This window comes from Diadema antillarum, unplaced genomic scaffold, assembly GCF_040938485.1.
Source record: "Diadema antillarum isolate AM-2024a unplaced genomic scaffold, OU_Dant_1.0 scf00000159, whole genome shotgun sequence".
In the NCBI taxonomy this organism is placed as follows: Eukaryota; Metazoa; Echinodermata; class Echinoidea; order Diadematoida; family Diadematidae; genus Diadema; species Diadema antillarum.
This window is the reverse complement of record NW_027271048.1, coordinates 320,123-345,046: the sequence shown is the minus strand read 5'-3', so window position 1 is coordinate 345,046 and position 24,924 is coordinate 320,123. Positions and strand designations below refer to the sequence as shown.

At 37.8% G+C, this 24,924-nt stretch overlaps 1 protein-coding gene across 1 annotated transcript in view; it reads left to right on the top strand.

The window, feature by feature from the left end:
• The window catches only part of LOC139722155 (sodium/potassium/calcium exchanger 2-like), a 104,693-nt gene that overhangs the window by 49,557 nt on the left and 30,212 nt on the right, over positions 1–24,924 (top strand). Inside the window, exons 2-4 of the mRNA XM_071633464.1 lie at positions 5,064–5,166; positions 14,113–14,693; positions 18,749–18,886. Coding sequence (XP_071489565.1) covers positions 5,064–5,166; positions 14,113–14,693; positions 18,749–18,886 — 822 coding nt within the window. The remainder of the gene's footprint in view (positions 1–5,063; positions 5,167–14,112; positions 14,694–18,748; positions 18,887–24,924) is intronic.

Below are 24,924 nucleotides of genomic sequence, written 5' to 3'. Positions count from 1 at the left end.
AGATAGGTAGACAGATTAAATAAATATATCAAAAAGATAGATAGACAGCCACAGACAAACAGACAGACAGACAGACAAACAAACAAACAAGAGAGAGATATATTATGATATGATAACTAAATGACTATTATAAGAGCAGATATTAGGTTTTAAAAATGGTAGTGGTAAAATGCTGCAAAATCAACTTGGTTGATTTTATGGTTGGTTGGAGGAAATGTATCCAGCATCCCCATCCCTCCATGGATATTCATTATGCACTACAATCTATTACCTACAGAAATGGAAATGAAGTATTAAATAGGACTTGCATTTGAAATTGTCCCTTCAAATAGTTTTACTTTAAGTTAATGAAAATGACAAAGTTAATTTTTAAAGAAAATCAGCTTAGTTTGGTTGATGTTTGTGTTCAATTTGTGCTCTTTTTTTCCCTATATATTTGAAATCAATTCTCAAAGTGCAGGACAATTCAATGTATAATATGACTATGAAGCGGAGACTAATTATATGACAATTCGTCCCACTTTTCACGAAGTGACGGAAAGCCGCACGGAAACCATGCGGCTTCCGTCACTTCGTGAAAAGTGGGACGAATTTATTGTTTGAATGTGTGCAAGTACAATATTTCAAGGACTATTAATAGGGTGCCAAGAATATAGTATATGAGATCTGACCGTACAAAATGCAGTCCAAAGTAGATCACAATCCATGTCAAATTGAATCACCTGATTAAAAGTGTGCAAGAGGACTTAATACAAGACCATTAGTGGATTAGATTGAATCAACCTGTCTGTACTAGTTCCATTTCACAAAATTGAAGAAAATCTCGCAGCATCCATACATCTTTCATTCACAAAGCATAATTTCCAGCACAATAAATGTCAAATTTTCTAGCACTACAACGCAATTATTCAACAAAATGAAATGCAATGTAAATTCCTATTAAGGGACAAAAAAAAAAGGGAAAAAAAGAGACAGAAAAAGACTCAATTTTCTCATTGTGAATGCCAGGATATTTCATCAAGGACATTTTGTCATCATCACACATTTTCTAGGACAGAGGAAGTGGTTATATGAACACATCGAACAGGAATTGCACAAAAGGATTTCACTGCAACATTGGACTCTGCAGCTTATTACATGTTAGCTGCATTGACCGTTTCCTCTGAAGTCCAATTCAATCGGGGAACATGCTGGGCATGTAAAAAAAAAGGCATTGACAATCTCAAGCATGAAGATATATTTAACGACTTTTTAGAAGTTTTTTATGCCCTGCTTCAAATAACCACTCTCAATTTCTTTTTTTTTTCTTTTTTGTAATGATCTTATGAAACAGTTACCATAATTCATATTGATGTAGTATTATTGTGTCCTCTATAGCAGAGTCATATAGAAATATGCCTTAAAGAGAGGAAGGTGCACAGTGTAAATGATAGAATTTGCTGTTCATACACACAATAGGAATTGCAATATTCTTTAACATGTGTTGAATGATAATGTTATCAATTATCATTTATTTGGCCATACAATTGCAATATAACATGCATACAGGGGTACATGTATAAAATGTATTAAAGGGAGTGACACGTGGGTCAGGGCTCACAAAAGTAAAATTCTTTTCTATTACCCAGTCACTCCATAACACATATCAGAGATGTTCATGATATCAAATTTGATTCATCATAATTGCCAATAGAACAAAAAGTTAAAAATCATTTAAATACATCAATCATGTCATGATGAGTGCTATAAACAAGACTTACAGTTGAATACATGATGTAAATAATTAATTGTGTAACCACACTCAATTAGGTACATATACATGTATATAATAGAAGAGGAATGTAACAGAAAGAGTGTAGAGAGAAGGTATTCCAGTATAAAAGAAATGCATTGTTAGAGAGAGAGAGAGAGAGAGAGAGAGGAGAGACATGTACATGTATGAAACTTCCATATCATACTTTAGAGCCTCTGTAACAAAATTGTATCTGTAACAAACGCAAAGAGAAGGAAACTTGGCATGGCATTAACCTACCCGGCTGGTTCCACTCACGGATTAATGCTAGTCACCTAGGATGAACCTCAAAAGGGGGTACTTGTAACGTGCCCCAGTTATATAATCTGTGCCTGCTACATATTTGGCGCACCAGTGTAAAGGATTGTATGTAAATGTCACAGAGGTACATGTGTATTGATTTGGGATAGCTCACCTAACTATGAGCTTGGTGTATGTAGATATGAAATAAATGAACTTGTAAGGAAATACAGTTAATCATACTTGTATAACACAAAGTCATCAGCAGCTGAAATGGTAAAAAGAAATTATATTTATAGAAGTATATGTATGTGTATTATGATTATGTTCATGTCTTCAGTTTTTATGATATATAATATTCATCCATATAAAACAAGAATGGAGTAACTACTTGAAAGATTTCTGAACCCAAGTAAATATCAAGCCAGTTCGGAGATCCACTTTGCACATGAGCAGAAAAAAGGTCATTTGTACCAACAGGCACGTTGGTTTTTAAATTCACTGAGATAAGCATCTGTGATGTCATGATTATTTGTGTAATCCTTATAAATGCTACTTGCCAGCACAGCCACCCGACAGCAAAAGTGGTATCTTGCAGTATCAATGGAAAGAAATTATTCATACTTTCAATGCAAAATCATGAAATTGATGCCTTCCAAAGTGTAAATTGACAGATCATTCTGGTCATCTGGTCTATGCAAGTTCATTCTTTGCTTGAACAGGATTGATGAATCCCATGAAGTATTGATACGTAAAGCTTATGCATTACGTCACTCTGAAAATGAGTGAAGTGCCCCCAACTGACTGAGAAAAAACAGAGAGGTCATTCATACTAATTGAAAGTGCCCATGAGCTCTGAAGTGGCTTATGACGTCAGCTGTTTAATATGCTTTGCTGTTGCATTCCCCGTATTGGAAGCACGTCTGTCAAATTCATCGAGCAAAGTCTGATTTTACTATGTTTGTCGTATAAAGGCCTTTCCTACTTTATAGTTTTCATTCAATATACAATCACTGATTCGATCACACAGGGAACAGTGTAGATTATGATGTGGAAAAGAATTGAAAAAATACCTTTCTTGAATCCCCCAATTCTGTTTTGGTTTTCATGATCGATTTTCCCTCAGCCAAATAGATTTGGCAATCACAGTGAAATGAAGACTGTATTGTATATTAGAAGTTAGATGTTGATCACATCAGTCCTTATGAGTAGGCCTAAAAGCAAGTCTGGATGTAAGCATGGAATGCTTGTTTGTTTATTAGTCTGTCTGCTATTGACCTGGAAAGAAACAAACAAGCATTTCTATGCAATTTGCCAAATATGGGTATGCCCAATTTGTCAACCCAATGATGAAATATCCTGCTGATCTGTATACCTGTAAAACTTTAACTGAACCTTAATCCCTGCTCTGAAAAGGGATTACCCGAGTAATTTTGACCTCATGGAAACTGCGTGTCTGTCAGGCATTGTAAAAGTTCTACCCTCACATGTACCCCACATGATTCTGACCTCAATCTCAGCTGCTGCAAGGCACCCAAGTAATTTGGGATAGGCCATTATGCCATTTCTCCTTCACCCTCGCTCTCTCTTGCTCTCTTTCCGATGAGAAGTTAATGAGAAGAAAATTCTTTGATTGCAGATTATAGCAAGGTTTTGATTCGCTCAGTTCAGGCTTGGCCTCACACAGTGATTTATAGCAAAGTTGTTGGTTGTTTTTTTCTTTTCGGTGTTGTTTTTGTTTGTTTTTTTTTTTTCAGTCCACTTCACTCAGTTTGGACAAATTTTAGGGGCAAGTTGTTTTGTAGGCAGACTTGCTTGATGAAAGTATATTTCTAGGAATGCAATATGTGATGACTGTTTGGATGCATTACAGAGTGAGCCTCGATCTCCTGTGTGCATACATTTTCACTTGTTAGTCATAGATCTGTTATTTTCAGTACATTCGTCCATTCCTAAAATGAACAAAGATCAAACTCGTCGAAATTATAAAGTAGCTGAAAATAGACACTTTGTAATGAGGATTTGTGCCCCTCTTTATAGATCTAATGCAAATCTGGTTTCACTTTCAAATCCAATTAAGAAAAACAGAGGATCGCAAGTAATTCAACAGTGATATATTCCAGAGATATGTCCGTGAATACTGATGAAGTCACATCTTTACTAGACTCAATGTTACTGTGTGCAGGTGTTTGTTTGCTTGTTAGTTAGGCTTAAAAAAGCAAGAGCTGCTGTATTTGCTTACAGGTCGCTAAAAAATTAGGGTAGGTAGGAAAAAAATATTGACGCAAATGTGATGTGAGAGGACACAGCAATGTTGGTGAACACTTTGAACACCAAGAAAGGCAATCTGATAAGTGCATGAGTACTCTGGCATGGTGTGATGTGCTTTGCATTTGATATGTGAAATTTGTATAGAAATGAGATTTTGTCGAGTGGCAGTAGTGGCTTTGTCACCCAGGATGGTTAGAATAAACAGTGCAGGGGAATATTGAAGGGAATATCCCTATGCTGTAGGGCTTTTAATTTACTTCAGACTTTGTAGCTAATGCTTGTCATGGATAGCAGTCTGCATATATGTAGGCCTACATATATATAATGTATGTATATATGTATGTATGTATATATGTTCAAACATTGGGGCTAGACATGTCTCTGCATACTGTTGTTAGAGCAAGCTGTGCTGTAGATTAAAAGGTGGAGGTGCCTTTAATTCTCCCCCACTTATCTGGCTTCATTTCATCTTTTGTCTTTCTAATCACAAAATTGCCCATTGAAGTCATCGTCAGTGAGAGAGATAAGGGGTGGGGGGGGGATGGGGGTGGGGGTTGGAATGTGGGAGGGGGGAGACAGGTGAGATTTCTGCAGAAATCACTATATGATATCAACTTGCAACATCTGCATAAGAGTGCATATCTTAGATAACTGGACAGGGCCAATAATATGTTTCCTCTTTTTTTTTTTTCTTTTTCCTGTAAAACTGAGGTAAAAATTTTATATTTCCATCTCTTGTTTTATTCTGTTTTCCCAACAGAATGACAGGAGAGTGAGCCTGCCCCATTTCCGTAACAACGCCAGCGTGTTTCGCCATGGGGCACTCCAGCTCATGCTGCACACGTTAGATCCGCTCAGCGAATGTAAGTATCCAAGATACTCAATTGTCTTTTTACACTTGCCTATTATGTATATATTGTCTGCATGTGTATACATGTGTAAGTGGGGGCTTGTGTAGTTTGAGCAAGAAGCTTGAGGACACAGAAAAATTTGCTTTCTGTAATTAATTGTCTTCTGAAGAGAAAGTCCTTGTGGTTGTTAAAACGAACTATATGTTTCTTTCATGCTGTAATGGATAAGAAGACTGTTTTACAGTGTTTTTACAGCTAGGTGTCCCATTTGTGAAGTCATGTGAAGGATGTATGTGTGTATATATGTTCGTATGTATGTGCATGTGTGTGTGTGTGTGTGTATGTCTGTGTGTAATGTGTGTGTATGTTTGCATAATTTATGTATGAATGTACATGTATGTATGTGTGTTTGTATGTGTGTATGCATGTATGTATTTATGTGTGCATGTGTGTACACATGTGTGTCTGTGTAAAAAAGCCCATGTAGATATGTTTGCTCATGCATGGACTTGACATAATATGGGCCATGACGCGAGAAAAGGGCCCTTAGGGCATTACTTACCAAAAATGAGTTTTCACCTCCACATTGTAGAAGGAGCTCTCACGTATTTAGATATGCAAACCTTTTTCTGAAATTCCAATCCTAAATGACCCCTTTACGACATTCAAAAAAGCATGTTTTGTCCAAATCCTGTCAATTTTTGATGCGTCTATACGCATGTGTGCGCATTTAGCTAGTTGATCTAGTTTGCGCGTATTGCTTTGTCAAACTTCCACGTCGTTTTCTGGCGTTTGCGTGCAGCAGCGCTAAGGGCCCTTTTCTCGCGTCACGGCCCATATTTTGTTATTAACAATATCCCAAACCATGGCTACCTGACATAAAGAGAAATAAGTTCTGTCTGTCATCTTTTGGCAGCAGAATTCCTTCATTTTAACCTGACAATCTTCAAAGAGAATAGTCTAAAAGAGAGGGATAAAATGGGACAAAATCTAACAGGCATTGCCAGACACACTCTACAACTTAAAGGGATGATATAGTTTTGGTTGAGATGGGGGCTTCATGTTTCCAACTTTTTTATTGTAAGATAATGAGGAACTTTATGAAATATGAAAAAGCATACAATTCTCAGAGGAACTCAAAGTTTATTCGATGAAAATTGGTTTTGAAATGGCCGAGATGTCCAAAAACAAAGCAATCCTAATAAAAGATGGGATCCACCTTTTATTAGGATAACTTTGTTTTACTTTGTTTTTGTATATTCAATTCATTTCAATTCAATTCATTTTATTTTCATACTTCTCATTTATGAACATTACAACAGAAACCAGACAAGTTCTTTTACCTTGTGAACAATGTGCAGAAAACAAACAATATACATGGTGATAACACAGTAATTACATGTAATGATAACTGGTCAAAATCGAAATCGAAATGGGGTTGATCAAAGAGAAGTATGACGGGACCTACATGAAAGCTAGCTTGTTTGGCTGTAAGCCCCGAGTAATCAGTGTTTGTGAAAAAGAAACGGAGAACGGATAGAAGACCAGAATGATGATGTAAGGTTGCCAAATTTTATGTAATAAAAAAGAAGAAGAAAAAGAAGTAGAAGAAAAACAAACAAACTATACATTAATATGAACTTACTGTGACCGAGCCATCATTATTATACAGCCTACTTTGGTGTATATACTATAAACTATTGTTGCATTAAAACTTTCACCAGGATATGATCAGTAAGACACAAAAAGTAACATGTACAACTATTAAGCCATTTGGTGCCTGCCGTCAAGCTCTGCATAGAAGGTTAGAGAGGGGCAGAGGGAAAGAGGAAGAGAGGGAAACGAAGTAGAGTGTGGAATTGCTAATGATGAATTTAGAGAGCCCGATGGCAAGACCCTAAATGGAATCTGTAACGTGTTGACAAAATGTTTGATTGGACAATAACATACCACAGTATTACATAAGACATTACGACTGTTCAGTGTCTGCAAAATATGCACTCAATAAAAACTCTTTTAATTTACGTTTAAAGGAATATAAAGACGAGCAGCTTGTTATTTCGGGGGAGAGGTCATTCCAGTATCTAGGGCCCGTATACATTATCGTTTTTTTAGCGAAAATTGTTCGAGTACGTGGAAGGTGAAATGCGTCACTTTGGCGGGTAGGATAATTACGAATCAAATAGTTTTTTCTGAACATGCTAGTAAAAACATCCGGTAACTCGTTGGCAGAAAATTTGTACATAAATATGCCGACGTTGTAACTGAACAGATCTGATATTTTCAGTATCTTATTTTTCAAAAATAAATCATTCGTGTGGGACAAATATCCGACATGGTTGATATTTCTGATGGCACGTTTTTGAATACGGAACAGTATATCAAGAAGATTTCTAGTTGCATTCCCCCACACAAGAATACCATAATTAAGGTACGGAGTAATCAAAGTAGAATAAAGATTAAGCAGAATTTGACTTGGAAAAACACTCTTAAGTTTATTAAGAACACCCGTATTTTTAGAAAGAATATTACTTAAATAACTAACGTGGGATTTCCAAGATAAATCACTATCAATAAAAAGCCCTGAAAATTTTATACTACTGACTTGATTTAATTCAGTTTCATTAAACTTAGTATGAAAAGGAAGGGTTTTAAGACTATTGCTAAAAAGCATACAATGAGTTTTATCAATATTAAGTGACAATTTGTTGGCGTATATCCAAGATTGCACAGATTTAAGTTCTTTATTCACTGTGTTAACAAGAGTATAAGGATCTCTGTGTGTAAAAAAAAAAAGAATTGGCGAGGAACTAGGAAGATCGTTAATGTACAAAATGAACAATAGTGGGCCTAGTAAGGAGCCCTGTGGAACACCACATGAAATTAACTTTAACTGAGAATCACGGCCATTTATACTCACAAATTGTTTTCTGTTTGATAAATAATCTCGAAACCAGTCCAAAGCCTTCCCACGTATACCATAATATCGTAGCTTGTAAATCAAAATATCGTGGTCAATTGTGTCGAAGGCCTTCGAAAAATCAAGAAAAACTCCAATAGTGTGGGAGACATCATCTATAGCATGAGCAACTTTATGGATAAAAGTGAGTAAGGCATGGGTCGTACTGTGGTTTTTCCTAAAACCAAACTGGGAGTTACAAAAAACTTCACACTTTTCGAGAAATTTGTGTGTGCGCGTATATACCAACCTTTCAAGAAGTTTTGAAAATGAAGTTAACAAAGATATAGGGCGATAATTTGTCACAGATTCTTTTTGTCCTTTTTTAAAAATTGGTACTACTTTAGCTATTTTCATTTTTTGTGGAACTATGCCAGTAGATAACGATAAATTAAAAATGTGTGTTAATGGTATAACTATTTCATTAATGATGTTTTTAAGGAGAAAATTGGTGATTCCATCACATCCAGAGCTTTTCTTAGTGTTCAAGTTTTGCACGATATCTTTGATTTCTTCTTCAATGACAGGTTCAAAAAAAAGAGACTGCTGATTCTGGTCTTTTAGAAAGTAATAAAAATCAGTATTTGAATGCGGAATACTGCTGGCAAGATTAGGTCCTGTGCTTACAAAGTATTCATTGAATACTTCTGCCACATCAGCTTCATCTTCAATGTACTTATCATTATTAATAATATGCCTAGGTGGTTCGATGTTATTTTTAGTGTTCAGCGCTTCATTTATCACCTTCCACGTACTCTTGATGTCATTTTTATGCTTGATAAATTGCTTTGAAAAATGCATTCATTTGGCTAAACGTATGGATGATGTAAGAACGTTGCGATAATGCACATACTGAGACCGAGTTCGACTGTTAGGATCACTTCGGTATTTGTAGAAAAGAGCATTTTTACGGTTAATAGACCTCAGGAGAGATTTCGTAATCCATGGTTTCTTTGGAACCTTTTTACGGTTTAAACGAGTAAATGGCTTAACGGGTATAATGGAATTGAATGCGGATGATAATATTTGTGAAAAGTGTTCAAAAGCTAAATTTGCATCACTTTGGTTATTAACAATTGACCAATTAACGGATCCTAGTCTCTCCCTAAGTCTATTAAGATTAGTTTCTGACATTTCTCGAAAACCAGAATTGGGCGAATAAAAAGAGGCATTACTTATGTTAACATTGGGCAGAACAGCGAAAATCAGAAAATGATCGGATACATCAGACACTATTACACCAAACGTGATATTGGAAAGAGAACTATTAACAAAGATGTTGTCAATTAGAGTTGCTGTGACATCTGAAATTCGAGTGGGCTTATAAGAGGTGAAAAGGACTCGGATAACATCACATTGAGGAAATCTTGGCATGCGGAGTTGGTATGACAGTCTAAAAGGTTGAAATTGAAGTCACCCATGATGAAACAACTTTTATTCTCCAAATATTTAGCAGCTAAAAGTACGGATAAAGATTCAATAAATTCAGTGGGGCTTGTATTTGGAGGTCTGTATATTTCACCGACAACAATACTTTTTCTATTTGGAACCCTAATTTCAATGAAAATACTCTCAATAACTTCAGACGTTAAACTGAATTCGTCTAAGAGTTCATAATTCAAATTCTGAGTGACGTAAAGCCCAACTCCGCCGCCTTTTTTACCTGCCCTGTTTTTTGTCAAAAGTGTGAAGCCATCAATGGTAAATAGCGAAGAAGGTGATGTTTTATATCTCAGCCGATTAAAAAAAAATTTTCATCAAATACACTTTGAATTCCTCTTAGAATTGTATGCTCTTTAATATTTCATAAAGGGCATTGTAATTATCTCACACAAAGTTAAAAGATGAATTCCCATCTCAACCGAAACTATACTGTCCCTTTTAGTACCTGGCTCACAAAATTTTAAGGCTTACCCTTGATAGCATAAATTCAGGACATATTCAAGTTATCTCTGTAAGATAAAGATTAAATGCAGCCATAAGAATATGTAGAAGGAAAATATAGCAGTCCAAATTACAGCATAAGCTATGGCAAAAAAAAAAATGATAATAATTGCTAGTTCTTGTGCTATAAAAGCTTATGAGCCTTACAGTGTACAAGACTCCATGCAAACTTCTGTGTGCGATATGAACTAATAGTGTAATGCATGGAAGGAGAAAATTATGCATACGAATAGAGACAATTATGCACTGCTCAAAATTACTTAATTGGAAATGCTGTACATAATGAGGTGTGCAGAGGCAAACCTTTATACAACATTACACTAGCAGCGCGCTACCTTCTTTAGTCTATTATTAATTTTTCTTCACACGTCAGTGTGTGTTGTGTGAATAATACGAAGCTGACACGCCATTAGATGAGCCGGGGCACGCAAGCGTGGCCCCTTTAAAGTAAGTTTAAGGCTCAGAGTTTTCTTGTTCATGCAGGTCAGTAGTTACAAGGCTGAAAAGTAATCAAGAAGCGTAGGCAGGCACGAGGCGCATACACAGCCAGCTCCCATCAGCATCCCAGCCCCGCCTGCCTGCCCTACCGCGCTCACATCCCCACCTTTGCCAAAGTGCAAAAGGAAGGAGGTAGGGGGAAAGGGAGGAGGATGCACGATGCGTACACGTCTGCATTATTGATGCTCGCCGGTGCGCCGAGGAAAAATTTGCAGATGCTCTGGCGTGATTGCCGAGGAAGGCCGCATGTCCCAAGATGCTGGGTTAATGGGGGTCATGCATTATTCAGATATTTATCATATTTCCGCTGATCTGATTGCTGCGCTTAAGATGCGGGCATGAAATGTTAACTTCAGATGCAGGGGGTAATAATGCGTGCATGCAAAATGATTTCGAGCGAAATGCATAGCATAAATTGGGGTCATGGCAAAAGATGTATGTACTACTTTACATGCTACTTTGAGAGACTTTACCTCCAGGACTGTACCTGCGTAATTATTGCACATTTCATTTCATTGCTGAAAACAGGTGTGTTTGTGTGTGTGTGTATCATATATGTATGTGGTGATTATTATTACACACATATGTGTACTCACATATATACTAACATATATGTATACAAATATGTGAGTGTGTGTGGTGATTTCATGTACACATAAAAGTGAGTACCCGGCATGTGTGGTAATTAGGGCATATGTATATTGTACAATGTAACTTGGCATACAATCGGGTCATCATGGTGCTAAATAATTGATTTTTTTTTTCATTGCTTTCAATATGTCTTGCTTGGCAGATACCATAAATCTAAGATATCATATACTACTTCTTTTTTTTTCATGGTCGAGTGAACAAATTCCAAAACCAAGCATATGAAAATGATATTGAATGCTAAATCAAGGCATTTTCTTAATAAAGAGAAATCATCTTTTTTGTGGTTCTAATATTAATAATCAAAGACTTGATGCCTCTAGTCTTATTGGCAATTAATTTGTACATCCAAAACTGCTATGATTATGGTCTAGATGATATGAAGTGTGAAATTATTTCATGGTGCAAGCATCTGAATACATTCTAGTTGGTAAACCATCCCTTTAGCAATATCATGAGGCACCATCAAAAGTTGACAAGAAACCTCCCTATTTTCATGTGTGAGTACCCCCTTCCCTCTCCCTTGCCCCCTTTTCCTGAACTTGTACCTCCTCCACCTGTTACCCTACCCCCCTACACCCCAAACCTTCTCCCACCACTGTGTATGCTAATGCAGCCCCAAAACCGAAGTATTCCCATGTGTAAATAACCCCTTCCTTTTCCCTTGCCCCCTTTTGCTGATTTTTCTCTACCTCTGTGTATGCTAATGCAGCCCCCAAACTAAAGTATTTTCATGTGTGAATAACCTCTTCCTTTTCCCTTGCCCCCTTTTCCTGAACTTTCTCCACCTTTGTGTATGCTAATGCAGCCCCCAAACCAAAGTATTTTCATGTGTTAATAACCCCTTCCTTTTCCTTTGCCCCCTTTCCCTGAACTTTTTCCACCTTTGTGTTTGTTAATGCAGCCCCCAAACCAAAGTATTTTCATGTGTGAATAACCCCTTCCTTTTCCCCTGCCCCCTTTTTCCTGAACTTTCTCCACCTTTTACTGTACCCCTACACTCCAGGCCTTCTCCCACCACTTTGCTCATGCAGCCCCGAAACATATGTATTGTTAAATGTGAGTTTCCCTTTCCCCTCGCTCCCTCTCCTTTTTACTGAGCTTCTTCCATCAATTCCCCAACCCCCGTACCCAAACCTCCTCCCACCCCTGCGTACGCTGGTACAGCCCCAGGCAGCGATTGTCCTCTGGGCAGATTGAGTGGGAGGTAGGGGGATTTGGATAGGGATGATGTAAATTCTACCAATGAAGCAGAAGAGGATTTAGGTGACTTGCGCCATTTTTGCGAGCACTAAGGAGCAAAGAGGACTGCGGTAGCAAAATGTTCTCTGTGTTACGTGCTGTCGCCCACCGCTGCCTCTTGCCATGGCGACAAGCTGATAAATTGGAGATGTTACCGGAGGGATTTGCACCCAGCTGCATATGTTCAAGATTCTCTGGCTTCTTTGAGTGGGAAAAAAAATATTGATGTCAATATCTACAGCGCTAGGTACAGATATATTGATAGATTTATGAAGCGACCTTTCAAAGCAGGTCCTTGAACTCTTCTGTGAAAATATCTGCCATATATATATATAGAGAGAGAGTAACAAATTGAAATTTACCGCAGGATTGCATTGTTGATAAACTCTTATAAAACCAGAAACATTCATGCCAGAAAACTTTTGCAAATTATGGCCGATGGCTTTTTTTGCAGCATGAAACTTATGCAAATTACCACAGGCATTCAATGCATTGTGTGGACAACAAAACTTTTATGCGCATGAAAATTTCTGGTTTAACCATATAGATATATGTCACCTTAGATGATGGAAAAACTTCCAAGTAAAACAAGAAAGGGGAATCAAAGTAGGGTCTATGCATGAAAAAGAAAACTTTCAGCAGGACTCTTAATAGATGTGGTGAATTGTGGAAGTGCTGTGGTCTGTTAGATTGTGCACTGAACATTTAGGTATAAGGGTCAAAGTTCAAGCCTCATTGTGGTTCTTTGAAGACAAAAGCCACTTTATTCACAGCCCAAGGTGTGTAGACATGTACTATTGTTAGAAAGTCAAATATCATGTTTAGTTCATTTAGCATGGATGTGATTGAAAGTGCCCGTGGTCTGGCTAGAATGCTCTGGGTAGAATGGAGTGAGTGCAGTGGGGATGCAGGCTTCATTGTTGTGACTGGGTGATATGTTCTACCTCCCTTGAGCTCCACATATTATGGTGGCAAGGCAGAACATAAAGATCAATTTTTATCATCAGTTTCATAAATATGATCAGTACAAAAAACTTCATCATCATTGAGTAACATACTAGAAATAGAAGGGGGCATTTTTTTTTCCTGTATTTGTAAATGTACCCATCTAATGACCTGCTGTAAAAGCTTTTACATTTCTTTTTTCGAGAGCCAGAACCCCTAGGGTTAAGCCTGTAATGCCACTGTCAGATAATTAGGTATAGATACAACCTGAGCCAACCAATTCAGTCTTCACTGGGGTTTCTTCTGGAGATGATGCCTTTCTGTATCCCCTAGGATTGCAGTACAAATATACCAACTTGACAATGGTTTCCACCATGAAACATGTCATAGCAAGAAAGTGAAACCAGTGAAGGAAGAAATCCTTGCCCTGAAGCTATAAGTACTTTAAATGTAAAAAGCTGACTATTTCCACAGTACAGCAAACACATCAATTGAATCTTTTGGGATAGTCGGTACTTTTTGGTCAAATTGAAAGCAGAAGAGTTAGATGGCTCGATCTCACCTTCACTAAAAATTTGCAACACCCGACACCGGCGGGTTTTTGAGACAGGAAGTTTTGTTTACAACTCTGCCCGATTTTCACCATCATCTGATACTCTAGCTCCTAACTTTGTTCATCTCTCTAAAGTAATGAGTTGATTGTTCTGGGTACTTTCTTACAGCTGACATCGTTGTTCAGGATAAAGCCATTCAGATGAACTCCATGGCCAAGAGACAGCGAAGCTCTCTCGTCCACCCCACGGGGAACGGCAAGGATGCCTCCCAGCCGCAAAATGAACAATCATCCAGCAGGCCGGAGAGTGCCCGGTCCAACCAGAAACTAACCATTTCGTACCACAACGGGTACGTCAACGGGGACGTGATCACGGATGAGCCCACGCAGATCACCACAGTGTCCCAGGCGTGTGACAGTCCGCTGGGCTCGCAGACGCCGAATGGGGACGCGTCAAATGAGGAGCCCGCAAATGGACAACACCCAAACAGTGTGGATGCGCAAATAACCGACAGTGAGAGTAAGACTCCGACTGCAAACTCTGAGGCAGAGCATACCAACACCAATGGTGTCGTGGACGGGGCGGAGAAAAACAATGGAGTGCAAATTACGGTGAACGGGGGACAAAATAATGGACTAAATGGGGGTGCAGTTGCAAACGGTGTGGAACAGAAATTTGAAAAGAGCACAGAACAACTTACACCTGCAGGAGCACCGTATCACGTAGAGGATGGTGGAATGCACGATGGGGTAAGTTATAATTCATAGTGCACTATTGGCATTGGTTTTATCATGGCTGACATCAGTGATGTCAGGAGTATCAGTATCATATTACTTCTCATTCTTCTGTTCTTATCGGTATAATCACTGTCTTTATTTTTGCCATCAATGTGAGGGACGTTGCTCGAATCCTTGCTGGCCAATATAGTTAAAAACCTACCAATGTCTGTCTCGCTAATGACTTGAATAACTTAATGACAACTTCACGTTTGACAAAACAACATACCACACATATCTTATTCCCCCAAGTGTTGTCCTGTTTTGGCCCGAAAATTTTCCTCTTTGGTGATATTGTTCAAAGGGAAGGAAAGGGAAATAGGAAAATTTCACAGTCTGCCCGTTTTGTTGGGAATTTAAAGTGTAGAAATTTCCCCGAGAAGTGTCCAAACTTTGCCATGAGTATAATTTACCTGGGGAATCAGTGATTACATTTGTGAAATAATTTGACAAATTTCTTGGTGAAATTCATGACATTTTGTATTATTTGAAAGCTAAGTAATTTGAGATATAATATGATTTAACTCTGTTCACAAAAATTGTATTACAAGACAATATTCAAAATGATATAATATGATATGTTAGAGATCAAAGGTCGAAGTCTCTAATTTCAGTGTTTGTACCAAATTATTCTAAGATAATGGTTTTGAAAATGAAATACAGGCTGATTAATTGATTGAGTAGTGGGCACAAATAATCAAAGTCACAATGCAAAATTTAATTTTACATTTCCAACAGTGAATACAAACTTGGTTTCTCATATTGTATAGTAGGGCTGATGGTACTCAGATTCCTTGCAAATTTTGTAAAAGCAATATATCTTCAAATAGGAATGTTCCACATAATATATATTTCACTTTCTGTTGAAGTCAAGTATTTAACATTTTTGATGAGAAATTAAATTGTATGATTGTCCTCGGTCAATCTTTCAAAAGGTGCTTTCATCACCTAACATTAATCTTTTATTTATTTTTATAGTAAACCTGTAAAATTTGGGCAATATGAGATTTTTTTAACCCCTTTCCTCTGCAATTAAATCTTTGAGAACTTCAGTGCCCCCAAATGAGATTCTTTTTGCCCATTGACAAAGAACAGACGGTTGCTAACCCGCCTGTGCAAAAGCAGTCAAGCAGTTCATGTATTCCCTTTCCACATTCAACTGCATGTGCCATCGAACAATGCAAAATATTGATCGGACGTGAGATATAAATAGAGCGTGTTCTGGGTTGGCAAATTGTTTTGCTGTACACGTACGTATAAGGGCATCCGAATTGGGTCAGCAAAAGTCAAAATCTTTTGAGCTCAGCCTTGATTGCTATGTACGTCTTCATACAAGTTTTCTGGCCAAACAAGCTTACTACTACGTTGGAAAATTTAAATTACGCTAAAATTCATGCAATTCTGAGACTAAAAAGAACAAGCTATCAATTAGCAGAAACTCTAATCTTTCCCTATAAAAGTTATTTTTCTGCTCAGTATGATACAAATAAACATGAATTCAGGCCACCTATGCAGAGCACTTGAGTACATTTTAGGAACCTGGCATACCGGGTTCCCGAAAGGAACAGTTTAATTGATCAAGCCTCTAGAGCCTAGTAAGCACTATGTTTACCTTCTCTTTCCACATAGTAGGTCCATACTGTACCTTTGATATTATTCAAGACAAGGGAGGTTTTTTGCCTTTCGGTTTGGCATTTCTAGTTTTTGTAGCTGTTGATAACCACTCCCACTCTCATCTCAGAATGTTCCAATTTCATGGATGTTTATACAAAAAAAAAATGTCAGATCCCCTGCTGAGGATTGATTACTACATGTCTGTTCAATTGATAGCAAGAAGGGCATTGTCCTTGCACTAGGCTTTGATATAATGTTAGTGGCCCAGTCTTCCTCAGTATGAGAGAGAGAAAGCATAAAAAGTTGGATTTTGTAATTGCAAGGGGCAGCCCAGGAAGCCCCGGGATTATCCGGGGGGTAATTGATCACGGGATTAGCAGCTCTGCGAACGCTGATTTCCTCGTAGACCGGTGGCCCGGGATAATCGAGAGACAATCGCCCAGTGAATGATGGCTGGTCCGCACGTGTGAGGCACGGTAAATAGCCACAAAAAAAAAAAGTTCTCCCTTGAAGCCCATTTGGCCTTTCAAGCAACATCATCATTTTACCTAGAACGTATCGCCTTTCGTAGGGATGAGAATGCCGTCCTGTGTTAGTGGTGGATAAACCTATCCATTATCCCAGTAAAGAAGATATTGATATGCCGAGAATGAAATGATGGATTGCCTCCTATCACAGTCAGTAACCTATATATACACACACACACAAACAAAAACATACATGGACAGACACATGAAAAATACACACACACACACGTACACACACACAGATAAAATGCATACTTTTCTGTAAATGCAGGGTGTTTAATATTTCAGACCATTTTTCCTATTAAGCTTAATTGAATCAAACCTGATTTTGTAACTGACTGTCATGATTGATGAACATGGCCATTAGATGACTTGCCTTTCCACGCAAAAAAAGAAAAAAAAGAAAAAAAAAGGAAAATGAAGGCAAACAACATGCACACACACAGCTTTGTATCAGTCCTAGAAAGAAATGAATCTTATCTTTTGGTGCCTCTTCCATATTTTCTCATAAACACTAAACTCAAGACAAGACCATCTGCAACACTGTGCTGATATAAAACAAAGCTTCTTGTGATATTGTGGTTTAATTTGGCATTCTGCTCTGTTCTTCCATCCTAAAGTATTTTTAAATACCCATTCTAAAATTAGAATTGTCTCCCTATGCTCCTAATTCTTGTGAACTGTGTTTCTTATTATTTTCTCAGAATGTTTTCATTACAACAGAATTTTGTTTGGGGGGCAATGTAATTTATGTTTGTGCTTAGATGGTTATAAACAAGTATTCAGAGCCTTCCTTTTAAGGAGGATGATTCAAATATGAAAACTAAGATGTCGTTCATTTTATCAATTTTCTTTTTTTTTTGATTGAAAGTATACAGAAAATCAGGACAACTAACCTCCACATTTCTAAGAGGCTCATGTGTCCACAGATGGGTTCACCAGACGGATGAGATAAAATTTTGAGAGATTACTGCAAGACTTATAATCTGCATATTAAAAAGCGAAGAATATTGTGTGATCTGAGTATTTTTCACAGACACTAATGTTATGACAATTTCAGTACACATCACGTTCTTGTTCATTTTGATAAATGACTAAAGCATTCTAATTAAAAAGCAGAAAGAATATCAAGTGACACTTTTGATGTAGGTAGATACGTCATGAGAATTTTGACCTGTTTTGTTTGTTATAATTTGTCTTGACAACCGTCTTGATAATGACGGATATTCACAATTCTCTGAAGACACCAAGTAGTCATTATCCCGCTCAGTGACGGCTGACGAATCTGATGGGGGAAAAAGAAAACTTTCTTAGAATTATGTTTGATCTTATCCAAATTTGTAATTGCTGATGAGCATTTGTTGCTGTAAGTATTATCAGTTTTAATGCTGGTTTATAGAGATGGGAACATTTATTTTACTACCAAGTATCATGTGAACATTAAGTAAATGTATGCAATCAGAGAATATGATGACAGCACCAAAACTAAAACAAAATGACTGAGAATGGTTCTAGCATCATTATCCTTCTTTACATGCACAGAGATACTCTGTGATGCTGTTTGATACTGACTTATATTAAATGTGATGTTGATGAATGATGCCTGTGAACACTTTTTGATGGACTGGTGTTCAGCAAGTAAAGGTTAAGCTATTGATATGTAAGAAAGAATGTTGCAACAAAGCTGTGATCACAATTATCTGGACAAAAACAAGAATATGGTATTCTTATGATTGTGGTGTGTTTACTATAGTTCCAGCGAGGGAATGTGCAAAATATTCCTGCTCAAAGACTGACATGGCCCTTCAATCCTATTGCTTGTTTTTTGTCCCACCCTCCTCTCCCCTCTGACTTCTACTTGTGATGCGGTCTCCATGGCAACCACAGCCCGACATGGCAGATATGGAGGTGGAGGAGCCCCTAGACATCAGCTGGCCCTCAGGTTGGAGGAAACAGGTGACTTACGTCCTTCTCGCTCCACTTGTCTACCTCCTCTACTTCACTCTGCCGGATGTTCGGAAACCGGTGAGTCCATTTCATGTTCTCTTTCTCTTTCTTTTCTTGTTAATATCATGTGCACACCAGTGATTTAGGAGTAAAAAAAACTTGGCTGTATGGATATGACTCTCTGAGTACACAAGTACATGGCAAAGGTTGAAAGTGCTACAAAAATAGTTAAGTTAGCAAACAGCTCTGTAAAATGTATCAAACATATTCATCGATTTGATGGTAATAATGATTATTGATAATGAAATATAGATTATTATGATACCCGAATATGAAGAAACAGTTTTAGAAGAATGCTTACATGATATTTTCACAACTGCATTTCAAAATTGATTTTGCTTGTTTTTGTCTAAAACAATGTATCTCAGCATGTATGATAGTAGGTGTCTGGTATATTATGGTGGTCTGTTTCTTCTCGTGATGCCATGTGCTTGTGCAAGCACGTGGATTTTGTTCGGCACGCATCCTTGGGTTTGTGCATCCATGCGAATGAGTGAGGGATATTGAGTTGCCTAAGCACAGTGGTCGGATTAATCGTTTTCTCGCCTTGAAGGAAGTAAGGGAGTTGTCTCGCTGACATGTAATACGTCAAGTATCGTGAAGATACTGTGAATTTTGCACATTGCACACATATACAGTTTTTTTTCAATAATCTTTATTTGATCTCTCTAATTTCACGTGGCTAAACATTCATCTTGAATGTAGACACAATATACAATGGACAATGAATGATCAATGAGAAAAAAAATCAATCTGTGCACGACCTGAAAGGCACAACGTACAGCTGACGTTTGTACACAAACTTACACATAACTACACTAAAGAAAAAATATACCCTCCTTGCCAACAAACACACACATCACACACAGAAACACACGCACACACACACACACACACACACACAAACACACACACACATATGTACATGGTTGTAGAACCTACAGTCTGTGTTATATATCAAATAAAATAAGTATCACTGCTTCTACTCAGCAAATTTTCATTAGAAATTGAACATGGTCATTATTAGTCGAAGTATTTGTTGGGACAAAATAGATGGTCTGTGGCCGAATTAGGCCGGGCCTTATCAGTGCAAGATTAAAAATACAACTCAGTGCATTGCTAATGAGGGGAGACCCGCAATGACTATTTCCCAAGTGGATTCGATGTGCGTCATTCGCGTGGAAGATTGACCAATACGTTAATTGTAGATGCATCTCATGAGGAATGGTCACAACAAAAGGAGAAAACCAAAACATCATGGTCTCTACGTACAATGAAACAGAATATCATTAGCACTAAGTCTTAGCACCTATAGATTGTAGGGGCAAGGCCGCGTGCAATGGGCATCTTAATTGAGTCTGTGTTGATCCATTTTACATGGTTTGATTCCGCATGATAGCTTTGTTTGTAAAGACTCATCAAGAAAGAAAGCTGGAAAAGTGGTTAAAAAAAGTTGGGTGGTGTATTCCATTTATTGACTTGCGCTTGAATGAGCTTTTAAGATAAGTGATCACATTGTATAATGCATGTTTAATTGAGCCTTTTTTCATAGTGTAACTTCAGCATCATTTTAAGGACTACTGCACAATAATTTATCATTGATAGTTTGCTGCTGCACACGGAGAAAAGATCTCTTTCCCTGTATGATAGATGCAGTTTTAATCATATTCTTCCATAGTTCTCCATTCATTTCTTTTATTTCATGTACACATGTTTGTTCTTAGGGTGTTAATAACCTGCTGTTGCCCAGAGATGTAAATATTTAATTTCTCAATCTAAAATATTTTGATTTCTATTCCATATGTATCATGCTTGCATAGACATAATGAAATACTGTAAGCTGTGTTTAAATTCCTTGTTTTGCGCAATTCTACGAAAGTATAAGAGAAGAAATAAGGGAGGTAGAGCTGAAGACTTTGATTGTAAAATGAGCTAAATGTCATTTTCAAACATTCTAAAGTAAGTCCATTATCAGATAAGCAAAATAAAACCATTCCAATGATACCTCACTTGTTGCATTCAACGAGGAGTAATCCGGAAGTTATGATTAAGAACATCCCATATTACCTCATTCTTTTCTCTGTTTCTCAGCATGTTTAACCACAAAATATTCCCAAATTGGCAAGAATGCTGTTTGCGATCAAATCATTCACATGTTGCGGCATGAGTTTTGAGTCTATGATACTTCTACTTCATAGATGTGAGATGGTTCCCCCCCCCCCCCCCCCCCCCCCGGGTAGTTCATCACCTTTTGGTGGATGGCTCATCATAGAGAAGTAAAAGAAACTTTCTTTCTAATCACTCCTGTCTTTGATCACCCTTCAGCGAGGAACCAGCCTCCCTAAACCATTCCGAATGAAGCTTCGATTTATGCAGCCCACAAATGTCATCACCAATTAACGTGACGGGATTCAAAGCGAGGAATCTGTCTCCTCTGCCGGCCCCGCAGCGCTCCCCTCCCCTCCCCTCCCCTACTCCCCTTCCCACAAGATCAGTGTGGCCTGCATTATTGAGCGAGCGGAAACCCCTTGCGGTAGCGGTTCTCGAAACAATTCGTGCCCGTAGATAAATGTATTCTGTTTTTCAAGGAAAGCCGGTAGTTAACATATTGACTGGTAGACGTCTCCTGCATTTGCTACATACGATGTATTTCCTCTTATGGTGCCTATCAGAGAAAGAGATAGGGAGGTCATGTGATTTATCACGTGACATGACATCATACCACTTGTGGCGTGGGTGACCAGTATCAATACCCCGAAGACTGTTCAGACACACCCGTAATTCACTGGCAAGGAAGAGTTGTGTTACAATACATTCCACATCTCTGAAGGTATAACATAAGCACACAGTCAACTGTTCAGCTCATGACAGTCAGAACCAAAGATTTGCCATTTCTTATTCATTTGATGGTGTTGCAAGTCTCTGAGTTACTGTAAAAATGCAAATATTTGTATTACATTAAATTTTTTTTGTATTTTGTGCTACTTTTGATGAGTATAAATTCTATGATTGGCAAAAATATTTTTCTTTATCTCTCGAAGGTAGCCTATGATCTACTGTCTGTGCAAAGCTGCCATGAATACATTATTTGCAAGTCTCATATTTACTAAAATGATTTCCTTTACACGCTAGGGAGATACTGCTCATCTGAATCATGAAAGTTTTGTAGTATGAGTTTTTGTATTACAAATTGATCTAGGGAACAACAAAGAACCACCAATGGCAGAATTTTGATGACCCATTGCAGATATCAATCTTAGGTACAGATAGTATGAATCATCATCAAAACCCACAAAACCTTATCAAATGGATTTGGGGGGGGGGAAGGAATACTGTCCTGAAAATTAGAATTAAGGGAAATGCTGATCAATACTTCACAAACGGACCTGTAGAGGACAATGATAGACGAGTACACATGAAAGTTTCCAAATTTGAAATTTAATACCTCTTCCAGTGCTGTGGTGAGTCTCTTTTCTGTAAGCAGTCCATGAAATATCTTAATGTGATATGAATGTCAGTTTCGTTTTAGTTGTGTATATACAAATGCATAATGTTATATTGAAAGGAATATTGATTTTTTCCATGGCACTGTAAGTGATTTCACATAAAACTTGGCTCCCTCTGATCTTATTTGGATCAAGCGATAGTGACTAGCGGATGCAGCCGTGCAGTGAGTCATGACATGAGATAAATGGGAGGTATAGGGAAAGGAGGGCAGGGAAGGATAAAGTACCTGCTACTGATGTTCTGGGGCCCCAAGTTGTCTCCATCTTTAAAAAAAAAAAGAAGAAGAAGAAGAGGGAAAAACCTGCAGAGTAACAGGAGCGTCGATCGAATGAGGGAACGTGAATTCGGCGAAGGCTCCGTGGTCGGCGATTACTGAGCCTTTGATTGAAGCGACCTTTAGCGATGCAAGATCAACAAGCTGATCTAATCCCCGATGTCTAATTCCGCAAATGAACTCTGTGTGATTGAAAGGTTTTGAAACGCTCAGACAATGTGTCTAGCCTCTTTGTCAACATTTCGTGTCTGTTATAGGTCCAGAGGGTGCCCATTCAAGGGGGAGGGCCTGTTTTTATTTACGTGGCGCGAATAAAAGCAGTCACAGAGTTGCACATTTCTGGTCATCCAGACCACATGCTAAGTGATTCTCTTTGAGTCTGTCAGTTTGCATAATCATCTTACTGGTAGGTATCTGCATGTATCTACAGTGTATTTGTCTCCCAAGGTATATTTATATCTTCTTCTTTTTTTTTTCTCTCTCTCTCTCTACCTACCTTATATTGAGCATAGAAGATATGGATATATCTTAAAAAAAGAAAAAAAAAACTCCTCCAAGTTTTTTCTCATTTAGAATTCATTACAGATTATATTTGATATATGATGTACCATACCTCACCCCGGACCCTGGAGTACCGTCATACCCTGGGGTATTGTGTTGAATGGCACCGTCTCATGTTCATAAGATGCATAAATACACATTACCATCATATCATGGAGGTCAAAAATTTAGCAATCTGTGATAATGATCCCAATACCAATTTAGCCCCGTTAAAGAGATTTTCTACCACAGTTATAATAATAATAATAATAATAATAATAATAATAATATTATTATTATTATTATTATTGTTACTACTACTACTACTACTACTACTACTAATAATAATAATAATAATCATAATCATCATCATCATAATCATAATCATAATGAAAATAATAATAATAACAATAGTAGTGATAATACTTTATATAAAACTTTTTTGAAACATGTACAATTTTGAAGAGTAAATTCAAAATGAGATCATTTTAGTCCACTAACTTATTCTATGATAACTTATTTTACATCTTCCATGGACTGGTAATGCATAGTGCAATGCAGCTGTCTGTAGCGTGTGTGCTAAGCGCTGAAGTTGTGATTGTGCAGCACTGCTGAACTCATTTTTGCAGCAGAATTTTCTTCCATAAAGCACTAGAAGTTACTTTCATCCATTCTTTTTTTTTTTTTTTTTTTTTTTTGGGGGGGGATAACCTGAGGTACCACCCTAAAAAAACAAAAAGAGAGAATGAATAGTTAAACAGAATGGCAGATTTCTATTTGGTTCCCCAGGGTACCAAAACTAGCATCATATGCTCATTTTTGCTTCTCTGTTTGTCTGCCCATTTCATCAATTTAAGTCTGTGTATCCCGTTCTCCGTACCTGTAATCTGGCAGACCCTATACATTGCGTGTTCTCTTATTCCATTACCAGCTTCAAAGGGGATGCTGTCCTTGGGTTGGATTAATGAAATAGCACCGTTTCATCGGCAGTGTATGGTATCAGTCATGGCGACTTATCGTTTGGCGCAATGCGTGTGAGGAGGACGTATGCATCTAGTGTTGGTGAAAGCTTGGCCGGTTGTGGAAACAGTTGCCATAGCAACCAACAACAAGTTGATATATTATTTCTTCCCCTCCCCACCCTCACCCTTCGCCAGCTAATTTACATTGATGACATCTCTCGCCCTCTGCGGAGGTGGTTCTGTATTTGATTGGTGTCGTGTCGTGTCCTTTGTTTGGTGCCACAAGGCCTTGTAAGGAGAGTTGACGGGACTGCGTTTGTTCCGACACTTGTGAGGAAGACAAGGCCAAGGATGGCATTGTGGGAAGGAGTGGCATTGTGGGAAGGGTTTGCAGTTTGGAAACAGCTTGCATTGTGGAACGTGATGACACTTGTAATCCACTCATTCACAGTCAAAGAGAGTTTTAAATTTCTAACTTCGTCACGTCAAAAACATCATGTAGCCTCCGTACAGAGTCTGTAACCTAGGCACACATGGAAAAAAAACACCACAAAGGCCTTTGCTGCAGACAGGGTTTAATGTCTTCAGTGAGCAATGCACAATACCTGTGTCCCTAACATATAGTAGGGATGCCCAATTACATGGTTGTCAGAATGTCTCAAGTGATCTCTTAGTCCAGTAAATGTTTGCCCACTTTTGCTTGAATGAACTTTATGTTTCATGAAAATTGATTGTTTCCTTTTTATTTATGCTCAAAGTCTTAGAATGTGATA